Consider the following 23,653-nt stretch of genomic DNA (forward strand, 5'->3'; position numbering starts at 1 on the left):
TATTATTTATATTATTCCTTTCTTTGGTTATATCTAATCCCTATTTTAGGACACTTAAGTCAACACAACATTAGATTTCTTGTTTAGATGGCATTAATGTTAATTTGCAAATTATAACAGCTTTTCAGCAATTGAAGTGTCACTTAAAATTTTTTTATGTTCGAGATTTTTTTTTCAAGTGAAGCTTTACTATAATTATGCTCTGTATATTCATACGTATGTAAGTTCATTTGTATGAAACGGTTAGCTATAATCGTTAATTCAAGCATATTAAAATTGTCATATCTACAATTTAATTAGCAGAAGATTAATATACTAAAGTCTTAAAATGTAAGAGTTTAAATTTGAGTAATTTTGAAACAAGAGACTTCTAAGAAATGTTGAATTTTAACACGTTGATATAATCGTTAATGCTCGTATGTCTTAAAGTTTGATCAGTTCAGCTTTACATTTATGGATATTGTCATACTTGTTTTCTAATTTTTTCAGAGTTAACAATGAAAAGTTTGAAGTACGCTTAAATCAAGTGTGTGTGTGTGTGTGTGTGTGTGTGTGTGTGTGTATGTGTGTGTACCTATAGTGCATTCATTTTGTGGAAAAAATTTAAAAGTTTTTTCAAAGGTTTTTAAAGTACCAAGCTCGCATTTCTTGTTAGTAAGTACATGTAGAAACAAATGTTGGGATAAAAGAAAAAAAAGTTGGATGGATAATAAAGGGGGAGGTAGGTTGTGCTAAAATTCTGTAAAGGTATGAGTTTTAAGGCTTAAAAACAGTAGTAATACGATAATATTTAAGTTAACTTTAAAACTAAATTTTTTGTCTGTATTTAGTGATTATTATCGTTCTAAGTTTTTAAGCCTTAAACTCGCACCTTAACGGAATTTTAGCACAACCTACCTCCCCCTTAATAGCATAGATGTATAACTAGACAACTACCTGGATCCCCCTGTTTAGGACCTTTTTTCGTCTGCTAGCAAATTGCTTTCTACTCTTTTGTAGCGACTTGGCTGTGCTAATATTCTTGACGCTATTCAAATACTAGCAGATACAGCTGAATTTCAAATTTTCAGTTGGCCTAAGCTACGGCTGCCAACATGTAGACTAAAATTATGGCAAAATTTAAGTATAGGTACAGATTTTTATTGGTTCATTAGGATTTCACTAACTACTGAACCTATTGAGTGCTCAAAATTAGGTCCCGGGATGGGTTTAGTCTATTTGACTTCTGTCTATCACAACTACAGGCGCAGCCGCTAGTAATAATAAGATATACAATATCTAGTAAAAGCTTGTTTAAAAACTTTTCAGAGAAGTCTTGGTAAAACTCCAAAGTATGTTGATATTATGTCAGTTCATATAATCTACCCTCAAGATTTGGGTGCCTAAAGGGGGGGGGGGGGTTAATGCAACCATCTCGTAATCAATTAATAAATGGTACTTAGAATTCAAATTTCGATCTGAAATTTTCCATGAGTAATCCTTGGTAGGTTTATTTTCCCTAAATTGAACAAAGGTTGGAGAAAAAAAACGGCTAACGGCTCAGCCGTTTCTTGGCTATTTTTAGGGCAAATCTGTCATAAATGAGCCACCAGTCGTTAGCCAACTTTTACAACTTTTTGTTCGATTTAGGGATAATAGACGTACCAAGGATTACTTATGCAAAATTTCAGATCGAAATTCGAATTCTAAGTGCCATTTAATAATTGATTACGAGATGGTTGCATTAAACCCCCCCGGGCCCCCCCCCCCCCCCACCTATTATGATATATTATTTCATTCAACTCTTTTTCTCTTAAGCATTTAGACCCTTAAATTATTAAATTTTTAGCATTTTACTTATCCTTTTATTTTTCGACGACTTAAATAGAAATGTATAGAACTTTTTCTGGAAATCGTATTCACTTCATTGGATCCTGTTTGCCAAAACACTTAGATATCTGTCTACCAATAGAAGATAATATACAAAAATGTTCAGAAATAAACGTTCCAATAAAAATATAAATATTAAGATATAGATATTTACTGAATCAAGGTATAAATGTCAATTTTGTGCACCACAGAAAGCTTAAACTTAATACAGAGCTTTTAAGAAATAGCACTAAAAAGAAACAAACATTAAAAATCTACAATTTAAAGTGTCTATTTTGAAATCAGTAGGTAAAGCATTCAATTGTAAACTAGAAAACATACAGACGTAGATGGAGGTTTTTGACAATAAATTATTCAGATTTTGTTATACACTACAAGGGTGTTTCAATTTGTTCTCATACTTTAAGATCTCAATAACAATTACACTTTCCGTTTTAATGGCTTCAATGCATACCAGTAGAATTTTAATAGTTATTTCTCGTATCGTATTATAAACGGCTTTCCGCGGATATAGAATGTACAATTATATGATTAAAACTAGTTTTTTTAGCCCCGTGGTGCCGAAGGCACCGGCTAAAAAAACTAGTTTTAATCTTATGATTGTACATTTCTATATTCGTAGAAAACTGGATATAATACGATGCTAGACATAGTTTTTTCGTATTCATGAGAACCGGTTCCTATCCACCGGATTCAAATGAATACGAGAAAATATATTTATTACCCAAGACAGTTAATCAGAATCAATAATCCATCCAACTTAAAACCTTTTTTATCTTCGTTAAACTTTTAGGTTCATTGCTAAGGTTTGTCCTTAGAAATTCAATGTATTTAAAGTTGATTTATTACATGGATTAAATGAAAGTATAACTGCTCTTTTACACCAAAATGTGTTAAATTTTTAACCAAAAATGTGGTCAGATATGTTTCAACACTGTGTTCCTACTGGTAAACAAATTGTCCATCTAGTCTGTTTATACCTTCTATTTCTGAGTATTAAAGTAGATTCTGAGATAAAATTGTAACCCACATGGAAGGTAAAAAGTACAAGACCAAATATATCTTTAAACAAAGATGACAACATACATAAAAGCGAAGCTCTGAAATTAAACGGTATAACAAACAAACATACAGTTACACTTGTGAGTGTCAAAATCTATTAGAGTAAAATATGAATTCAAAGGTAACAACATAATTTTTACTTGTTGTAATATTGCATAAATACAAGATTCTTTTTTAGGGCATACTTACATTTTTAGGGCTTGATTGTAGAGATGCTTCGATTAAACTAATGTACCTAGTTGACCTAGGCATCATTGTTACAAAAATATGATGATTATGGCATTCACAAAAGGGTTGTCAAAAGTTAAAAATCAACATCTTTTAAATGGACGTGCAGACTTTCTGGTAACAATTATAGAGTTCCTTCGCTTTCTAAACGATAACAGAAATCATTATCCAGAATTTGACGGACGTACAGACCATAATTGTACAAAAGCTTTGCTTAAAAAAAATATGCTATACGGTGGATGATTTTTAAGGTACAAATATTCTTTTAAATTTGATAAAAGTTTTTATTGCAAACATTATAAATGCAGAGAAAATTACAGAACATTTTAATAAAACTTTAAAAGTATCTTTAATGAGAAAATCTATTCTATTTAGTATATGCAGCATCCTTCTGTTCGTAACCAGCAACTTTACAATTATCCAGAAAGTCAATTTTAATCATATTATTAAATACTAGCGGCTTCGCCCCTAGCCTCTAGGTGCTTTGCCCCATGAGGTAGTTTCTAAAAAAAAAAAAAAATCTGGTGCTCCGAACCATACTCTCCCCCCCAATTTATTTTTTTAACCCTAAGAAAATAGCTTAAAACCACCACAGGACCAATAGGTATATACCCTGAAGAGTAGAATCCGATCGGTTCAGTGGTTACCGAGATCTTAAGGGACAGACGGACGGACAGACAGACAGACGGACTGACGGACAGACATCAAGCTACTTTGTATTATAGATTATTCAGGTTATTTTAACATGACACAACCATCTCAAATGGTGATGCCTAGACTAATTAGATAAGATTTTAGAGAACAATTTAAAAAAACTCTAATAACATTCTAGCATCATGCCTTGCAAGTTTAGACATATCAACTTTAGTTGGGTTTTAATTTAAGATCTATATTATCCTCTGCTTTATAAAATCATAAGTTTTATTTAATTTTTACTGCATTTGGTCAATAGTCTGGTTTGTTAAGCTTTGCTTTTATGAATGTTGTCATTCTTGTTACGTTGATAACCTATGACGTCATCATTATTTGTTAACTTCAAAGTTTTAAAATCCTTGCATAATTGGACATTATGTTTGGTTATCGCTATGAGCCAAAAATCTTTTAATTATGTTGTGACAAACACAAACGTCATGGCACTCCAACCTTCGTTTTCTTCAGATCAGCAAGAAATTTGCAAAAAAAATGACCATTATCGGGGTTTGAGCTAGAATGGTTGTAAAACGCTCCAAAGTTAAGATATATAGCTAAAATTCAATACAGATACTATTGGGCATATGTACTAGAAAATTTTAAAATTTGAAATGCTAAAATCCATTTTTTGAGATTTTGGGTCAAAATTTCCCCCGCGTTTTTCTTCTTCTAACCAGCATAGTCCCCCAACACCAAAAATACCTTTGGATGTGGTTGTGGACTTAACTAGATATAACTGATTCTGTGGGCAGTATAGTGACAAAAAATATCGAGAAAATAAGCTATTAATCATTAAATTATGATAACTATAAGTGGGGTAAAATTGCTTTCAAAAAAGTTCTCATAAAAAGACATACTGTATATCCAGAGAAGGCTTTATCTTTAGACTGAGAGGATAGGTTATTAAAGATAAAATCATTCTTATATGATGAATTTACCCAAGTGATAAGATTTTTTGGATAGACCGCCAGGTTCCGGAGCTCCAGACCTCCAGGTGCTCTCTGTACAGGTAAAAATATACCATGTTTACGCAAATGTGTCAGAACCACGCCCCCACTATAAGTAGGTAAACGTTGAATTTTATAACCTAATGTTTACTTATAAAAATGATATCCTAATAATGTGATATAAAACAAATATCTAATTTTGTTAATGAAGAATGCAATATCAATATTCACAAAGGGTCTCATAACTTTGAATTACCTTAAACTTAATTTCAGAGATAAAGACACAAATAGTCATTCAATATATCTTGAATTACGGAATCTTAAAGGTTAAGAAAATGGACGATAAATCCTTTCTCGTATTCATTCGAATCCGGTGGATAGGAACCGGTTCTCATCGGGGCTAAAAATACTAGTTTTAATCTAATATAATTGTACATTCTATATCCGCGGAAAGCTGTTTATAATACGATGAGAGAAATAACTGTTCTGTAGATTATAATTTTTGGTTAAAAAGTGTGAACACTGCTAAACCCCGAACAAACATATTATGCAAATCTGAATTTTCAAAATAGCAGCTTTATTATTCATTTAGGATGATTTTACAATAAATATAAAATGTAGATGCCTCTTTTGGTTACAAAATTCCACTGTTATTTTTTAATTAATCAGCACCAATAAAGCACAAGATCTCAAAAACAGCATTTAGGGGTAATACTGGTGAACAAACATATTATGCAAATCCAAAACAAAGCAACAAAAAAAAGGTTTTTTGGAACTTTTCTCCTCTTTTAAAGATAGATTATAATAAAATAATATTTTTTAAAGGGATTTATGCATTATTTATTATGAAATATAGTAAAAGGTAGAAATTAATGATTTTTCTAAATAAGAAATGTTTGAGAAAAAAAAATTCGATCCCTATCACTTTAGAGGACAGCTGCTGACCCCCAGTCTCATGGATGAACCTAAATACATGTTAAAGATAAAAATTACCCTGAAAAGTACACAAAAATATTTTTTTATGTGTTGAAAAAATCTATTTTAAAATCTTGATTTTGAGGATGATGACCTTTCAGATGCACCTGTTGGTGGTGATGGTGAGCCAAATGTTATCTAAGTACATGCCCATTACAACAACTTGTCTATTAACCTATGTACCATTTTTTGTAGTCATAGCAGCCTCCAATGGAGCCTTCCGACAAGAAATATAACCATCTTCTAAAAACTACAGTATTCACCTTATGAATTGAAGTAAATAAAATTGCAATTCTTTTCTTTTTTAATAATGCTGGGCTGGAGGATGCTATAACTCCAAAAATTGGATCATAGTTTAATATATAAGTTGTGATCATGGACATGCACTTTGATAACATTTGGCTCACCATCACCACCAATAGGGGCATCTTAAAGGTCATCATCCTCAAAATCAAGATTTTAAAATAGATTTTTTCAACACACCAAAAAACATTTTTGTATAATTTTCAGGGTAATTTTTATCTTTAACATGTATTTAGGTTCATCCATAAGACTGGGGGTCAGCAGCTGTCCTCTAAAGTGATAGGGATCGAAATTATTTTTTTCAAACATTTCTTATTTAGAAAAATCATTAATTTCTACCTTATACTATATTTCATAGTAATTAATGCATAAATCCCTTAAAAAATTATTATTTTATCATAATCAATCTTTAAAAGAGGAGAAAAGTGCCAAAAAACTTTTTTTTGTTGCTTTGTTTTGGATTTGCATAATATGTTTGTTCACCAGTATTTCCCCCAAATGCTGTTTTTGAGATCTTGTGCTTTATTGGTGCTGATTAATTAAAAAATAACAGTGGAATTTTGTAACCAAAAGAGGCATCTAAATTTCATATTCATTGTAAAATCATCCTAAATGAATAATAAAGCTGCTATTTTGAAAATTCAGATTTGCATAATATGTTTGTTCGGGGTTTAGTTTGCACCAACCAATCAATTTATAATAAAAGTCCAAAATTTTTCTGAACAGCAAAAGAGAGATCGTGTTTGTAACGCTGGGCAACAATATAATTTAAAGTCCACTGTCCCTTCCCTCCCTGCTTGCATTGAATTATGGAAGTCACTCTATAAAAACTGTATTAAAAAGTAACATTTCGTTGGAAAAAAAAACTGCGTTTAACCGTTAGTGATCTACATTTATAAGATCTATGATGTTATAAAAAGCTTCATCATGTAATTTCTCTATTTTTTATTTTCGCAGATTTACTTATTTCTTTATTCCGGGTTTTAAATTAACATGTCTATAAAGTTTCATTACAGACAGACAGGATGACACTAAATAGTTAGTTAGTCAACAAGAGGTTGAAATAAAAATTTTGGATACATAAATTTTTTATAACAGCTGTGTCCCTAGCAATCAGGTGATTTGTAGGGACGGGGCAGAAAAAAAATCCCCAAACTACAAATAAAATAACCCACTGCCATGACCAATGTGAAGCTTCCCTAAAGTGAAGAATTTAATTATTTCAATGAGAAATAAAAACCTTACTACTTTACATAAGAGTATAAAATATAGAGAATTCAAGATTATTTAATTCTCTATAATATAAAGATATTTTTTTTGCAAATCGCGAAATCTGGTATCTGAAATTTGCGTCACTATTCCTACCTGACGCATGACGGCGTATGAACGGGAGATATGGCATTATTTTGTCCACGATCATATATGGGAACAAAAGGAGAATTAAAGGAAGGGAAAAGTAATTGGGTGGTGAAAGTGAAATATTTATAATTCTAAAAAAATTATGAAATAACATTAAGGACAGACAAAGACAAACACCTATCGAGTAGCTTTGCTTCTAAAAAAAAAGGAAGTACCTTAAAAGTTTTTGTTCTAGATGCAGTTTTCATGGATAACAGGACAGGAGAACAATTCTTTCCGCTTGTCCAGTCAGATGCTAAATAGATTTAAAAATTTAATCAATATTTTTTTACATTTCTTATACATAAAACCTAGGAATAAGGTATAACCAACAAGCAAAATAAATCTAAAATAGTATTTGGGGGGCAAATGGAGAGGTCGTCAATTGAACGATGTGTTGCCCCCCAACGACAGCTGAAAAACACACATAGGTTTCATGAATTTTTCCGAATTAATTTCGTTATTGGTATTAGCTGCATAAAACCGTTGACAGATATGGTTCTCCTTAACTATAAAGCTTCGTAATAGTCATGTGAAACTTTATAACTATTTTTCAGGAGGGAACATCCCCTCAAACAGAGTTGTGGATCCGGATCCGCAAGGATCCGCATGTTTTTGAGTCCAAGGATCCGGATCCTGGGGTATAAATTTTTATGTAAAAATCTACCTAAATTTATATAAAATAATCACTTACAAAAACATTCTCGTGATGAGAGCCAATCTTTAAGGTTTAGGTTCAGACTTAAAAATTAAAAGTATTTTTGACTTCGAGATTAAAGAATAAATATTTTCAAGGATCCGGAGTCGGATCCGGTAGGACTAAAATGAAAAGTGCAGTGGATGGTCGCCTTCCCCTCTACCCATCCTTCAAGTGCCCGTAGAGGCCTCTTGTAATTTGATAAAAACAGAAAATAGATACGTGTTAAGGGGGGAGGGTGCTCCAACCATTCAGTTCTTAAATTAAACAATTTGGAAAAGTTTTAATTCTCTTGCTTATAGACAGTTGACCGCGGAGAGGAAAATTAAAAAAGCACAGCCGAAGTCGGATCAGTCCTATGATTTTTATTGGTAGGTAATTTTTTTGTAGAAAATTATTTTACAACATGATCATAGTAAAACTAACGGAAATGATCAGATTTATTGGAAAATTTGATTATACCTGACAAAGCTGGTATTGGCGCCAGAGTTTCCGGATATAGATCAGCTTGGAACACGTTGGATTTCCGCGGGACAATCATAGATACAGGTTCTACTAGGTCTTTGGTCGCATGGAGTTTGTACAGTCTAGATTTATAGATAAAAAGGAGTGGGGAAAAAACCGCGACAAACAAAACCGCGACAGGGACAAAACCGCGACATAACAAAACCGCGACAGGGACAAAACCGCGACAGGGACAAAACCGCGACAGTGACAAAACCGCGACAGTGACAAAACCGCGACATTGCAAAAAAATCTATAATAAAAAAATCTTATTGCTAGAAGGTCATGGCCGCAGAGCTCGGCCCCCTGGCCTGCCTAGCCGCGGGCGCTCGGCCCTCTTGCCTATAACCTAACCTAACCTATATGTTTAAATGTTTAATGTACATTAACTTATTTATAGTTTAGAATTTCGTGGATTTTACAAAAAGGGGTTGGTAGATATTTTCAAATTTTTAATATTTTTTTTACAATAGTTAGGTTAGGTTAGGTTATGGGCAAGGGGGCCGAGCGCCCGCGGCTAGGCAGGCCAGGGGGCCGAGCGCTGCGGCCATGTATTTCTACAAAAAAAATCCTACATAGTTATATTTCTGTTATTTTTTAACTGTCGCGGTTTTGTCACTGTCGCGGTTTTGTCCCTGTCGCGGTTTTGTCCCTATCGCGGTTTTGTTTGTTGCGGTTTTGTCCCCACTCCGATAAAAAGAAAGATAAAAACTAACCCTTCAAGGCCTTTTACATTGAAAATTAAATGTGCAAGATATGGTAACAAGGAAAAAATTGTCGTGAATTTGGGTTGCTCATTCAGTAGAAGGGTAAGGGGATAGGGTAACGAGGGTGGAGGAGGGGTATGGTTATTTTAACCCGCTGCGAGTTTCACTTTATTGGAGAACACGAAAATCGGTAATATCGGAGGGGGGGGGGGGGATCTAAAATCTGGTGTAAGATCCAAGAATTATTTATCCATTATTATTACCTGAAAATTTCACAAACAGAAACGTCAACTCCTCTCTTGGGCATAACACCAACCCCTCTCTGAGGCGATCCTTGAAAAAAAATATTGATAAAATGCATCAAAAAATAAGGATGGCAACATCAATCCTCATAATAAAGTTACAGGATGTGTATCTGTCTGTCTGTACAGAAGTATCTCGCTAACCGGTGAACCGATCGGGTTCTCCTTAACAGACTAGCTTCTCATAGGTCCAGGGAAGGTTTATAACTATTTTGGGAGAGGGTACCACCATCCTCCCAAGAGAAAACACAAAAAAAATCGAAAAACAATTAAATATTCGTAGACTTGAGCGCAACATAGGTAGACCGTGGGTATCGTAGAGACTTGAACAAAAATATGCAAACAGTTAAAGTACCACTAGAGGCCTCTTGTACAAATATCACAAAAAAGATAGGAAGAGTATAAGGGGATAAAAATCAAAGAAAATCACGATATCTAAAAAAATGATTAGGTATGGCTTTCGAAGCATGACTGACAGACAGACGGACACAATGTAAATACTAAATGCGCAGTTAAATCTTAACTAAAAATTTTAGCTATCTAACAGTCGAGAAAATCATATTTTCTCTCATATCGGTACGCACATGTACTACTTGAACCTTGACAAAAATATGAACAGGGTTCTTGAGGGAAAAGAAAATAGAGGATACACCTTAAATTACTCCTGTAAAATTGCACCCTCTGTAGATTAGAATCATTATTTGAAAAATTTGACAATTATAGTTTTTAAGACCTAAATCCTAATCAAGATTACTAAAATCTTTGGGGACTTGTTCATATAATTTGCTGTGCATTACTGATACAAAATAAATATATATAAAATAAATTCATGAAATGAATAAAACATTTACTATTCATAAAAAAAATATTAGTTTTGCGTATGATTTTATGATATTAAATTTGATAATCCTTCCTGGTTGTTTCAAAAGAAATTAATTAATGAAAAGATTGATTGCAATTTTTACATTTTTTTGGCGGAAATTCTATACGATCATCTAAATACTAAAGATTAGAATTGATGAAGAGATTATTTTTTCAAATGTCAAATGTCTCCTGGTGTACAAACATAAATAATAATAAAAAAAAAAAAAAAAATTCCAGAGTGTCTTTCTAATGGGCTTAGCGTTAGTATAGTTACATTGTAAGTAATGAGATGAAGTAAAGAACAAAGCATTTCTCTATTTACTTAATCAAATAAAGTTAATTATTTACATTAATAACTTTCATTATGTACTAGGTACTGCAGTTAGAGTACACACAAAAATGAAAAGTTTTTTTAATCTCGATCTGTCATAGGGGTTGTTTTGTTCAGAACGGATCTATAGTATTGATGTATATACAGACAACTACCTTCCTTCCTTTTTCAAAGACCTCTTTTGTCTGCATCTAAATTATTTTATATTATATTTCTATATTATTAATATTAAATCTTCACAAAAAAAATACATAAGTATAATTAGTAAAAATCTGCAACATATATCCTAAATTGCAGCCAAGAAAGTCACATTACCCCCATCCATAGCTTAACGGACGGATGGATGGACAGATAAAGTGAAATATAGAGTAGCTCCGCTAATAAAGAATACCTGATATAAACTCGTTTAGATAGCAAATGTAAGGTTCTTCATCTATAATTTCGTAGTATCGTACATTACCATCACCCTGAATAAATATCATGTTTATTCTATTGCTCCTATTGAAGTAGTCATGTGCATTTTGTTTGTAGCTTGCATTTACAGAATAGGTACCAGGATGGTTTTAGGATATTATATCTTTAGAATTAGGTCTTAGAATGGTTTTAGCCTTTTTTTATTTCCTTCCCTACTCCTTCGTATAATACACTATACATAGCTACCAAATGCTAGGAGCGCAGCCGCTTGTGTATCTTATATTTCACACAAGGAACGATAAATTGGCATACACTCTCAATTTTGATAAACAAAATTACCCTCTTCTGTATAACTCACTTTGTTTTTAGTCCATTCCTGTAAAGTGCTCCACTACCGAGGGATTATACCTATATGTTTTATAATGGATATTTATAATCTTGTATTTTTTCAGAAATCTGAAAAATGTCAGAAAAGTTGTTTAAAGTGCAAATTTTATTCAATAAATTCCAGTCTTCATTCTTGACTGTCAAGTTTAAAAAGAAATATTAATCTATATTCAGTATGCTTATGAAATACAGATGGGAATGGCATTATTGGTAAATATGCAGGGATCTTATTCTTAAGGGATAAGACAATGGCCGATCAATTATTTTACCTCCCCAATGATGATAAACAAAATTATTAATTCTGAAGATTACAATCAGTGGTTTAAACTTTTGTACACTCAATGTAATGGACCAATCAATTAAAATTCAATAAAAGTAAAGAAAACGATACTAAAAAACTAGTGAAACAAACAGCCTAATATTCCCTCCCTCCCCTGTAAATATATGTCAAAAAATAGGTTCTTTCTAACCTAGCAGTGGTCTTTGCATAACTTTTTTTTATATGAAACAAAATTAATATGCAAGGATTTCATAGAATAAGACATGTTTCACATCCCTAATAATTAACAAAAATAATAATCTGTAGCCTTATATTATTGATTCAAAAGTTAGAACACAATTAAATTTCATCTTTTTTAAGCCAAACTATAAGAGAAACCTAAAATAAAACAAGTACTTATGGTTGTAAAAGAAATTTGAAGGATGAATCTCTCGGGAAAAGATCCTTTTTTTCATATACATATTACACTTAACTGTAAATCAAACGATCAAAAAATATATATATTACCGTATAACAAAGGGTTCCAGGACAAACGCAGGAGTCCCAAACGTCGGAGTGGACAAACGCAGGAGTGTTAAAATATTAATTTAATTAGGTATTTCTATACAGGTTAGGTTAGGTTAAGATATGAATATACAAATAAGCCCCCCGCAGGGGTTAGGCATTTAAAAAACATAAAAAATGGTTAAAATAGGTTAGGTTAGGTTAAGTATCCACTCCTGCGTTTATCCACTCCGACGTTTAGGACTCCTGCGTTTGTCGTAGGACCTAACAAAGCTGTAAATGCAGATATTTTTATAAAACCTAAGCTGTTCGTAACACACAAACATATTGTTAGAATTGATTTACCTTTCCTATGATGTAGAGCATTCTTGTGTCATGGTCATATACAGGATTCAAAATTCCTATAATAAAGTAAATTTATATCAATAGAAGAATTTTACTACAGTACTTCAAAGGAATCCTATTTAGGTATGAATTAAGAGTGAAAAGTAATTTAAAATTTTAAAAAAATTAGTATTTTAATTTAAAGTTATAATCCTATAAACTATTTTCTTCGCCTCCAGCCCTTAGAGGGCCTGAATTCGAAGATAAGAAGATGGAGCATTATAAAAATAGACTAAAACCATACCGTGGTTATTCCCCTTTGACAACAAAGTAGAACGATTTCTGTCTGTCTGTCTGTTTGTCTGTCTGTTTGTTTGTCTGTAGCGAAGGATCTCGCTAACCGCTGAACCGATCGGGTTCTCCTTTACAGCTTCTCATTAGTCCCGGGAAGGTTTATAACTATTTTCTTGGGGGGTGGGACACCCCCCACCCCCCAAAAAAGGAAAAATACCAACCCCCCTAAAAAAAAAAATTTTCTTTTTAAAACTAAAATTAAAATAGTGGGATCGACTTCACCCTGCCCCCCCCCAAAAAAAAAAAATATTCCCCCCCAAGAAATTTTTTAAAAAAATTTTTCTTTTAAATCTAAAATACGAAAAATTGGTTTGATCACACCTCTTGGGGCAAAGCCCCTAGAGGCTATGGGCGAAGCCGCTAGTATAACAAAAAGTTGGGTTAACATAAAATTATTGATTATTGGGCAGATACAAAACACATCGATAATTTGATAGAAAATGAATATAAGATAGATGAAGAACAACCTGATGAAGAATCTAAATTAATTGTCTTGACAGGTTCTTTCAAATCTCCCTCCTTCCATATAGAAATCTCCCTGTCTGAAAACTTGGAGAATCCTGTGGACACCAGCATGCCCGTGTCTCCCAGGTATACAACCTAATAAAAAAAAATAAAAAAGCGTAAAACTACTCCTGGACCTATGTGAATCTGCTCTAATATGGAGAGAAAAATCGGTTCAGTAGTAATTTAAAACTTAACATACAGACAAAAACAACCTTACTACTATATCAAAATTAGATACACATTTTGAAATGAACAGCCCGTGACATCAAAGACTAGAAATTATCTTTCATAATTTTCAGCAAAAATCTGATGAAAAACTTAATGAGATACGCAAAATTTTATGCAAATAAATAAATACAACCCTAATTCTTCAGAAACATATCCTACTAATTCTAATGTAATTTTTATAAAACCTTAAAAATGCGGAAAAATATGAACAGAGTGCATGAAAATGTTTTTTAGAAAGTTGGCCAAAGAACAGTTGCATATGTTTTAGCAACCAAAGTCAAGAACAGCCACAAATATGAATTTTAAATCCATAGTGCCATCCTTATATCCCTGTATTTACCTTTGCTGCTTTATTGCCTTGATGTGAGGGCCCTTCTCGTAATACTTCGCCAGATCTAAATACAAATATCAAGTTGTTCAAAAATACAAATATTCTTAAAAGATAAATATTGGGAATAGTCCATTTCGTGGCAACGCCCTTTAACTGGCGACTCGTGGTATTTCTAAAATGGCATTTTATAGGTTATTTTAGGCTAGGTTAGCACAACCTACCTCCCCCTTTGTTTAAAATGATTACCTTGGGTCAATAATTCTGATAACTTTATCTCTACATGTTGTTGCCAGATAGCTTCCCAACCTGAATAATAGAAATATGTAACAGGATGTCACTCTGTGTGTCTGTCTGTACCAATGGATCTCGCAAACTGCTCTACCGATCTTGTTCTCCATTGCAGTGAAACCTCTTAATTTCTAAATCTTTAAGTTTCAGAGCAGAAATAAAATCATGGAAATGAAGGAACAATAAAGTGAGTTAAAGCGGAGATGTTCAGTAGTCACAAAAAATCACTTCATAAAAATTGAAAATCAAGAAACGTTTATATAGGTATAATACTGAGGTGGATTCTTTTTAAAAAATTGCCCCACTAATCACGAAGACAATTTTTTTTAAGAATCCACCTCTGGTCTTTTGAGGCATGGCCGACATACCAACAAACAAAGTAAATTAACTTATTAAGAATCCAGGGGTGTATATTCAGCATAAGATTCATTTTTTTTCACCTGCTGCAAAATTTTTTATTTTTTTTCTCCTCCTGATTTTTTTTCCAGCAAGGAAGGGGAAAAATGGAAAAAAATTGCAAAACTCTATTTTATTCATATTATCCCTCCTCCCACATATTCTTTTAGTATTTTTCACCAAGGAGAGGAGAAAAATAGAAAAAAATGTTTTAAGATCTCTTAATTTTTTTACATTTTTTCCCCCCAACCACATATTTTTTAATTTTTTGGCCCTCCACCCCCGCCCCCCTCCCCCCTTTAGCAAATTCAAATTTGCAATATATACACCCCTGTAAGAATCTTAACCATAAAGTTTCAGTTGTCTATTTTTAAAAGGAGCCTTGAAAATCACGTTCAAAAAATATTATTAAGACAAATGGACAATTGGTATTATTGAGTAGCTTCGCTACTAAACCCATACCTGTCAAATGAGATGCTGTATATTGTGTCTTGGTGGCAGGTAATCTGTTTCACCTTTACAAAATAGATTTGTCAATATAGAAGTCAAATCTAGTATGTAGCTGTACAATGTACAAACAAGGACAACCAAACCATTTTCAACAAACTTAGGAATCTAAAGGGATGGGACAATGCCCGATTTGAACACTCAACTTAATGAACCAACCAATCGTAATTTAATAAAAGTTCCCAATGTTGTTAAGCCAACAAATAAGACAACGTTATTATAAATCTTTGAGGACTAATGTTATAAACACCGCAATGTCCTCTCCCTACCAGAATGACCCTAATTTTTCTATTTCAACCCCTTATATATGCTTGCAAATCCAAAAATTATATTTAATCGATTTACAATGGTTTAAATTGTAATAAAAACAAGGATGACAACATCCATAAAAGCGAAGCACTGAAACGGTAGGACAAACGGACATTAACACTTACATAGTGTCAGAACTGAATAATCAGAATATGAATGTGTAAGAGTCGATGCAAAATTTTAAGTAAAAATTTGTTGAAAAACTCCTTTATACAGGATAATGTTTATGGACATACTTACATTTTTAGGATTTGATTATAAAGTTGCTTCGCTTATAACATTATACTTTGTTGTCCCAGGAATCAATATACCAAAAATCAGACCAATCTGATGATTAGATCAAATAAAAATTTGATGTTAAAAAAGTAAAAAAATCAACATGTTTAAAATGGACGTACGGACATTTCGGTAATGATTATAGAGTTGCTACGCTTTCTAAATTGTACCTAACTACTAAAGGAATCACCATGCAAAATTTGAAATCGATAGGACAATTCTAACATGCCTAAATTAACGAAAAAAGCTATCCGTTACGGACGGACGTACGGACGGACGTACGGACGGACGGACGTACGGACGGACCGACCCTAATTATAGAAAAGCTTCGCTTTTAAAAAATAAGAACCAGGACTCGTCAGCTGTGTGTAAGCCTAAACTTTATACCCGATTTGGTGCTTAAAGGAAGTAATCGAATTGGAAGCCAGTAGCCATATTAGAAACAGTTTGGACATTCGGGTTATTTTTTGTATTAAAAAACGTAGATTTTACTGAGGCTTGCAAGTGGCTGACTCGCGGCTACCGAGCCCTGATATAAACTTACCTGGATACCCCTGGAAACATCCCAGACAATGATAATATTATCAAATCCAACGGAGGCCAAGATGTTGTCAGCTGTGGGGTGCCATTCCACAAAACTTACTTTGCGCCTTAATAGATGAATAAATAAAATTTAAAAAATAGTTACCTATAAGTAAAGATAGATATTTAGATATATAGAAACTTATTTTAAAAAGAGAAATTTAGAAAAAAAATAAGGTTGTCTAACAAATGTTGATGAAAATGAAATGAAATGATAAAAAGTACTAGTTATTAAGATTCGATAACTACTACCTAAACCAATTGAGTTTTCTATTTTAATGTAGTTTCACATAGGTCTCATGATGGTTTTAGGCTATTCTATATTTGGATTTAGATCATATTGAGCGTTATTATCGTTACAGTAATCTTTAAATTTTTCAACATTGCCAAGATATATGAAGTATGGAAACCTGTGAGCGTTGAGTTCAACCAAAGGATTGTCAATGTCTTCATTAGAGGCTGTGTCAGGAATGTACCATAATTTCACCTAAAACATACATTTATTATTAATGGATTATTTAAAGTTTTGGCCTTAACAGTCAATTACTAGAACACATCAAGGGAGAAGAAATTGAACTGTAATCTATCCAAACTAACATTTATATTATACTATAAGTATAGCCACTAGATCAGTAAAGAATTAATTTATAATTAACCTCTTACATTTGTGTATGTCAGGTGTCCCAAAAAATCTACAAAAAAAAATGACGTTCTTAACAAGGAAGATATAAGGATAAGGATTTTAATGATATTGTGTACGTAAGTACCTAAAGAGTAGTATCCAAATAAACCAAACAATCGTTATTTTAAGAGGAGAACGCCAAAATACGGATACCTGAACTCGAATTCTCGCCACAAAAAATAAGTGCTTTACCACTTAGCTGCGACGCACTATTTATGCTTGGATTATAACTACTTTAACTATGGACACCTGCCATATTATAAAGGTTTTTCATAAGAAGAAACTGGAAAGAGACAGTGGGGCAAGTTCAACAAGATAAAGTATGAAGCTTAATAATTAAACAAAGATTAAAACTATTTTCCCATTTATTTCTATGATTTAAAACATATGTAACTATTCAAATTATTCAATTCAATAAGGTTACCTACAGAAAAAAAATTTATTCAACCCAAATTTTGTTTGAAAATTTTAATTAAGTTTCATAAAGCTTAATGAAAAGAAAATATTAATAAACTAAATATATTAGGAATAAAGTGATAGGTAAAGGGTATCAATAATATAGCATGAAAAAGTACATCAATTTCTAATGAAAAATTAAATCGAAAGCATAATATTTGTCCCTTAAATTCTTGAAATATTTGAAACTAGACCTTTACAATATTGAATTAAATACCGTAACCTACTTAATTTCTTTGCATTATAAACAAAAATATTTTTTTTAATTAACTGTAGGTACTTTCTTTGCAGTATAAACAAAAATATATCTTTTTAATTAAATGTTACATAAATAACAATTAACCTTGTTTGTTATCTATTAAAACAATATTCGGTATTATCCTCTTAGAAATATTTTAAACCCTCCATTTTTATACCCTGTGAATCTATCTTAACGGGGGTGTATATTCTGCAAAATTGACCCAGCTCAGGGAGGGGGTAAAAAAAAAATAAAAAATATGTGGTTTTGTGGGAAAAAGTGTAAAAATTAAGAAAACTGAAAACATTTTTTCCATTCCCCCCCCCCCTCCTTGGTGAAAAAAACTTTTAAAATGTGTGGTAGGGGGAAAAGTCTTCACTATGTACTGGCAATGATATTATCATTAAATGGATTCAACTTGATATCCGAACATTTGCTATCTTTCTGTCTTTATGTCTAAATTTCTATCCATATAATATGTCCATCTATATATCTATCTAGCTTACCGTACAGTCTTCACTAGCACTGGCAATGATGTTATCATTGAACGGATTTAACTTGATATCCAGAACATTTGCTATCTTTCTATCTTTATGTTAAATTTCTATCCATATAATTGTCCATCTATTTATCTATCTATCTATCTATCTATCTATCTATCTACCTTACCGTACAGTCTTCACTAGCACTGGCAATGATGTTATCATTGAATGGGTTCCACTTGATATACGAACATTTGCTATCTTTCTATCTTTATGTCTAAATTTCTATCCATACATATATATAATATGTCCATCTATTTATTTATCTATCTATCTAAGCTTACCGTACAGTCTTCACTAGCACTGGCAATGATGTTATCATTGAATGGGTTCCACTTGATATCCAGAACATTTGCTATCTTTCTATCTGTATGTCAATCTATCTATCTGAATGTCTAAATATCTATCTATCTATCTTACCGTACAGTCTTCACTAGCACTGGCAATGATGTTATCATTGAACGGGTTCCACTTGATATCCAGAACATTTGCTATCTTTCTATCTTTATGTTAAATTTCTATCCATATAATTGTCCATCTATTTATCTATCTATCTATCTATCTATCTATCTATCTATCTACCTTACCGTACAGTCTTCACTAGCACTGGCAATGATGTTATCATTGAATGGGTTCCACTTGATATACGAACATTTGCTATCTTTCTATCTTTATGTCTAAATTTCTATCCATACATATATATAATATGTCCATCTATTTATTTATCTATCTATCTAAGCTTACCGTACAGTCTTCACTAGCACTGGCAATGATGTTATCATTGAATGGGTTCCACTTGATATCCAGAACATTTGCTATCTTTCTATCTGTATGTCAATCTATCTATCTGAATGTCTAAATATCTATCTATCTATCTTACCGTACAGTCTTCACTAGCACTGGCAATGATGTTATCATTGAACGGGTTCCACTTGATATCCAGAACATTTGCTGTGTGTCCAACAACTCTACACACATTCTGTCCCGTCCTTAACAAGCAAAATTTTTATCAGTGTTATTTATTAATACAGCACAAACTTCACAATGTCATCAATTGAGTTTAATATAATATTCATTAGGTATCCATTTTAAATATAATTATTTTTTAGTTGAAAAAACCAAATTCCTATTAATATGATTTTTAAAATATTGATTCCTAATAAAATTAGGCACAGTGGTATAAGCAAAGCATTTCTTTAATCAAGTCTAAAATTGTAAGTATGTCCCAATTAAGCATCCAGTATTTAAAGGGATTTAGGGATGTGACTGACAATGAATCTAAAATTAAATTTTGGCTGTCTTAGATTAGGGAACTGGAACTAAGGCTACTTTTCTTATTTTGGCTAATCTAAAGACGTTGGGAAATAGCGCATAGAATGCCGACAAAAGATTTCTTCAAACACATAGGTAAAAGCCTGAGTTTTTTCATAACATTTTTTCTTACATTGTATCTACATATACATTATACATGATATTCTATACCTGGTAGGTTGATCAACATGGAACACAGTGAAAGAACCTCCCCCACTAGTCTCAACGACCAGAGCTAAGAACTTTGGATTAACAGCGCAGAAATTTGAGTCATGAGCACTCTTGGTCAGCCGGATATTTTCAAAACACTGGCCCTGATATTATAACATTGATTATATTTGTTATATTTTATTGGGGGGGGGGGGGGGGTAAAGATAACGAATATACAGTTCGTATCTGACATAAACTATATCTATTGTTATTTAATTCAAAAAGAAAACCAGCCTGCATGATCAAATCACAAATAAACTCAATAATGGCAGGTGTCCTATTATTTCTTTACTTAAAACAATGAAGGATTTTTTGTTGTCAACAGGACGTGAGGCTTTCTACATGTATTAAATCATCATCAGGGATCTCAATGTAGGTAAACCCATAATAAAATATAAAAAATTTGTTGTAGACTAATTAGAGTAAAACACTAGAGGGAGAAATGGTTAAATAACTGTATCTCCCCATAGCAACCACCTAATGTGCAATCTTTCTATTTGGTCATGGAAAATCAACTTATGGTGTCGCTTATATTAACATAGACAAGTAGCAGAAAATAATTTAGAAGCAGACGAAAGAGGTCTTTGAAAAAGGACGGGAGGTAGTTGTCTCTATACACATCTATACTATAGATCTGTTGTAGACTAGGTATTCTTGATAGAAAAAATTAATCACTGCAAGTTTAAACTAACCAATCAAGATTTAGAAATTAGTAAAACTTTGGGTACTAGTCCTAATGTCATCTCTATTCCTAATCCTTAGGCTATGAAAAAAACTAGCCAAAAAATTTAAATGTGCTTTTGACGCTGGTTTATAAATTACCTTCTTTGCAGGAGACCCATAGACGTGTCTGTATTTTGAAGCTCTGACCCCTCTGAAACTCATTTTCACCTCTGGTTTCCTACACCCACTTGTATCAAGCATTGTGTAAATAATTCACCTAGTAATCGAATAACATTGAACACCTGCCACAATTACTAAAATCTTTAGGTAGGTACTAAGATCATGATATTAATACTGTGCAGCTACTCAGAGGGGGAAGAGGACATTGGGCTGTTTATTACACGGTTCCCCAATGCTTACTAATGCTGTTTTCTTATTCGTTGGCTTAACAACTTTGGGGACTTAATTGAAACTTGGTTAGGTTGGTTATTTAGCTGAGTGTTCAAACGTATTAACCACTAATTGTAATCTACAGTAAGGGTAATTTGAGTATCACCATTGGGGATGTACATCAATTTTTTGGCCATTGTCTTGTCCCTTTAGATCCCTGGCACCTACTCCATAAATTGGGTATTATATAATGTCTTTAGGTCTATCAAAAGAGAATCTGCGCAGGCTGCAGTTTCTTCAAGACTTCTTTACTAGGTATGTTATTTCTGCGCTAATTTACATCAATTTTTCTATTTACATTATTTTGTTTAATACATATTCTTAACTTAACCATCAAGAAATTACATCAAACTACAATTTCAATAATAACTTAATCAAAGTTTTTAAGTAAAAATATTGATAAGATTTAATCAAATATTCTTAAATAATGTAACCAAAATATTTACAACTAAAAATCCACAAGTATACACAAAAATAGAAAGGTGTGCAGCTTTAAATCAACTATGATCATTAATAAAAATAGCTAAAAACCATTCTATCCAGAAAAGATAAATTTAGCTCATTTTCATTCCTTTTTTGCTTATATTATTCTTTTTCTATTTTTAAAATTATAAATTTTGCGAATTTTAGTAAATGCGGAAAAGAAAGTCCTTAGGACAGCTTCAGACCGGCAATATTTGGTCTGGTTCACAAAACTATTCAGTCACACCACTTTGTGAGGCTGCTGAAGATAGGAATTAAGATGCTCTATTCGAGAATTTAACCACTCTAGGGAACAGCCAATGGATAGCTAGATTGATATCAGAGCTCGCACCCTTTCCTTTCTAATTGAATGTGTGTGTGTGTGTGTGTGTGTGTGTGTGTGTAAAACCATTTTAACTCTCTCTATTAATATTCCCCTATTGTATGGGGAAAATTTAAGATAAAGAGAACTTCTAGTTTGTTTAAAATCAACATGATGCTTTCACTCAAACCTATTTCATAACCGCCGAACCCCCCCCCCCCCTGCACTAATTCTAATTTTAAATATTTGTTTAGCCCCTGCGGGAAGCTTTAATTCTTTGAGGGCCTAAACTACCGTATACTATAAATGCAGGGCTCTTCTGACTTTCAATTAACCCAACCTATCCTACAAAAGGCTTCAAATAATGTTTACAATATGTTAAGGAAGAAATTAAGAAAGTACAAAATAAATTTACCTATCTTCCCCCCTGTTATAAATACAGAAAAGAAAGCTTGGTATTAAAGGAAAGGCGAATTTTCAAATAACCATGAAGAATACGAAAATATCAGTACTAATGTTTACTAGCGGCTACGCCACTAAAGGCCCTTCTAGGTGGGTGGCGTCTCTATTAATATTTGAACCGCGCTAGCTTATATTCAAAATATTTAATTATAGATAATAATTCTTGATAACATTCCTGTAGATTTTCTTTATTTCTTTATTCCCTGTCAACCATTTACTCCTACTTTATACTAAATCTGTAATAAATATTTATTCTAATAAACATATTTAATATGATAAATAAAGTAATACATATATAAAATAAAAATGATAAAATGAAAGATAATCAAATCCGACGGTCAGACTAACGAACATTAACAAATAATGAGTACCGACGTACGCGCGAGTTAAAGATTTAGAATAGTTATTTCTCGCATCGTATTATAAACGGCTTTCCGTGGATATAGAATCTTATGATTGTACATTTTTATATTCGTAGAAAGCTGGATATAATACGATGCTAGACATAGTTTTTTCGTATGGATGAGAACCGGTTCCTATCCACCGGATTCGAATTAATACGAGAAATATTATTCTCGTATTCATTTGAATCCGGTGGATAGGAACCGGTTCTCATGAATACGAAAAAACTATGTCTAGCATCGTATTATATCCAGTTTTCTACGAATATAGAAATGTACAATCATAAGATTAAAACTAGTTTTTATAGCCCCGTGGTGCCGCGGAAAGCCGTTTATAATACGATACGAGAAATAACTATTCTTGTATTGCTACGAAACATTTTAATATTCGCTGGATTAGAACCGGTTAGCAGCCATTCTAAATAATTAACCATGTATCGTTTCAAATAGCATATATACGAGTTTATATTTATTTAAAAAGCAAAATAATCATTATGTTTCAAACATACTTACTACTACTACGTTTAATTATAGAGTTGCTAGGCTTTCTAAATTACACAAATTATCTATTAACAGTGAACATATGGACAGACCACTAAATGTATAAAAGCCTTACGTTTAAGAAATAATTTATATCTAAGAAAAAATATTTCAAATTCAACTTAACTTGTTGAGGAATCAGCTGATACTGTTTACATATAAACCATGGTTGCCAAATTTCGCAATGCAATTCACCTTTTCCTCCCCTTCTTTCCCAACCCTTTTCAGTTACATTAAAAAAAACAAGATATGCTTCTATCTTACTTCCATAGGTTTCGTGATTCTTTGTAGAATTGATTGTTAGAATAGCTAGGCCTGAGTATAACAAAAATAAATTTTTAAAAACCGGT

The 23,653-nt window shown here is 32.4% G+C and overlaps 1 protein-coding gene across 4 annotated transcripts in view; it reads right to left on the reverse strand.

The window, feature by feature from the left end:
* The window catches only part of LOC145330872 (coronin-1A-like), a 58,539-nt gene extending 35,921 nt beyond the window's left edge, over positions 1–22,618 (reverse strand). For 2 of the 4 annotated variants that reach the window (XM_080175535.1, XM_080175538.1), the window contains exons 1-14: positions 20,826–20,927; positions 19,965–20,107; positions 19,363–19,471; positions 16,975–17,051; positions 16,527–16,632; positions 15,353–15,405; positions 14,453–14,512; positions 14,216–14,270; positions 13,608–13,740; positions 12,808–12,863; positions 11,269–11,344; positions 9,644–9,713; positions 8,632–8,756; positions 7,649–7,728 (exon numbers count right to left, since the gene is read on the reverse strand). In XM_080175535.1, the coding sequence (XP_080031661.1) occupies positions 7,649–7,728; positions 8,632–8,756; positions 9,644–9,713; positions 11,269–11,344; positions 12,808–12,863; positions 13,608–13,740; positions 14,216–14,270; positions 14,453–14,512; positions 15,353–15,405; positions 16,527–16,632; positions 16,975–17,051; positions 19,363–19,471; positions 19,965–20,107; positions 20,826–20,927 (1,245 nt within the window). Of the gene's footprint in view, positions 1–7,648; positions 7,729–8,631; positions 8,757–9,643; positions 9,714–11,268; positions 11,345–12,807; positions 12,864–13,607; positions 13,741–14,215; positions 14,271–14,452; positions 14,513–15,352; positions 15,406–16,526; positions 16,633–16,974; positions 17,052–19,362; positions 19,472–19,964; positions 20,108–20,825; positions 20,928–22,534 lie in introns of those variants that run through there. The other 2 variants (XM_080175536.1, XM_080175537.1) reach the window with 2 other exon arrangements.
* Positions 22,619–23,653: the final 1,035 nt, after the last annotated feature.

Source organism: Acartia tonsa, chromosome 10 (genome assembly GCF_053477335.1).
Source record: "Acartia tonsa isolate MP-2025a chromosome 10, ASM5347733v1, whole genome shotgun sequence".
In the NCBI taxonomy this organism is placed as follows: Eukaryota; Metazoa; Arthropoda; class Copepoda; order Calanoida; family Acartiidae; genus Acartia; species Acartia tonsa.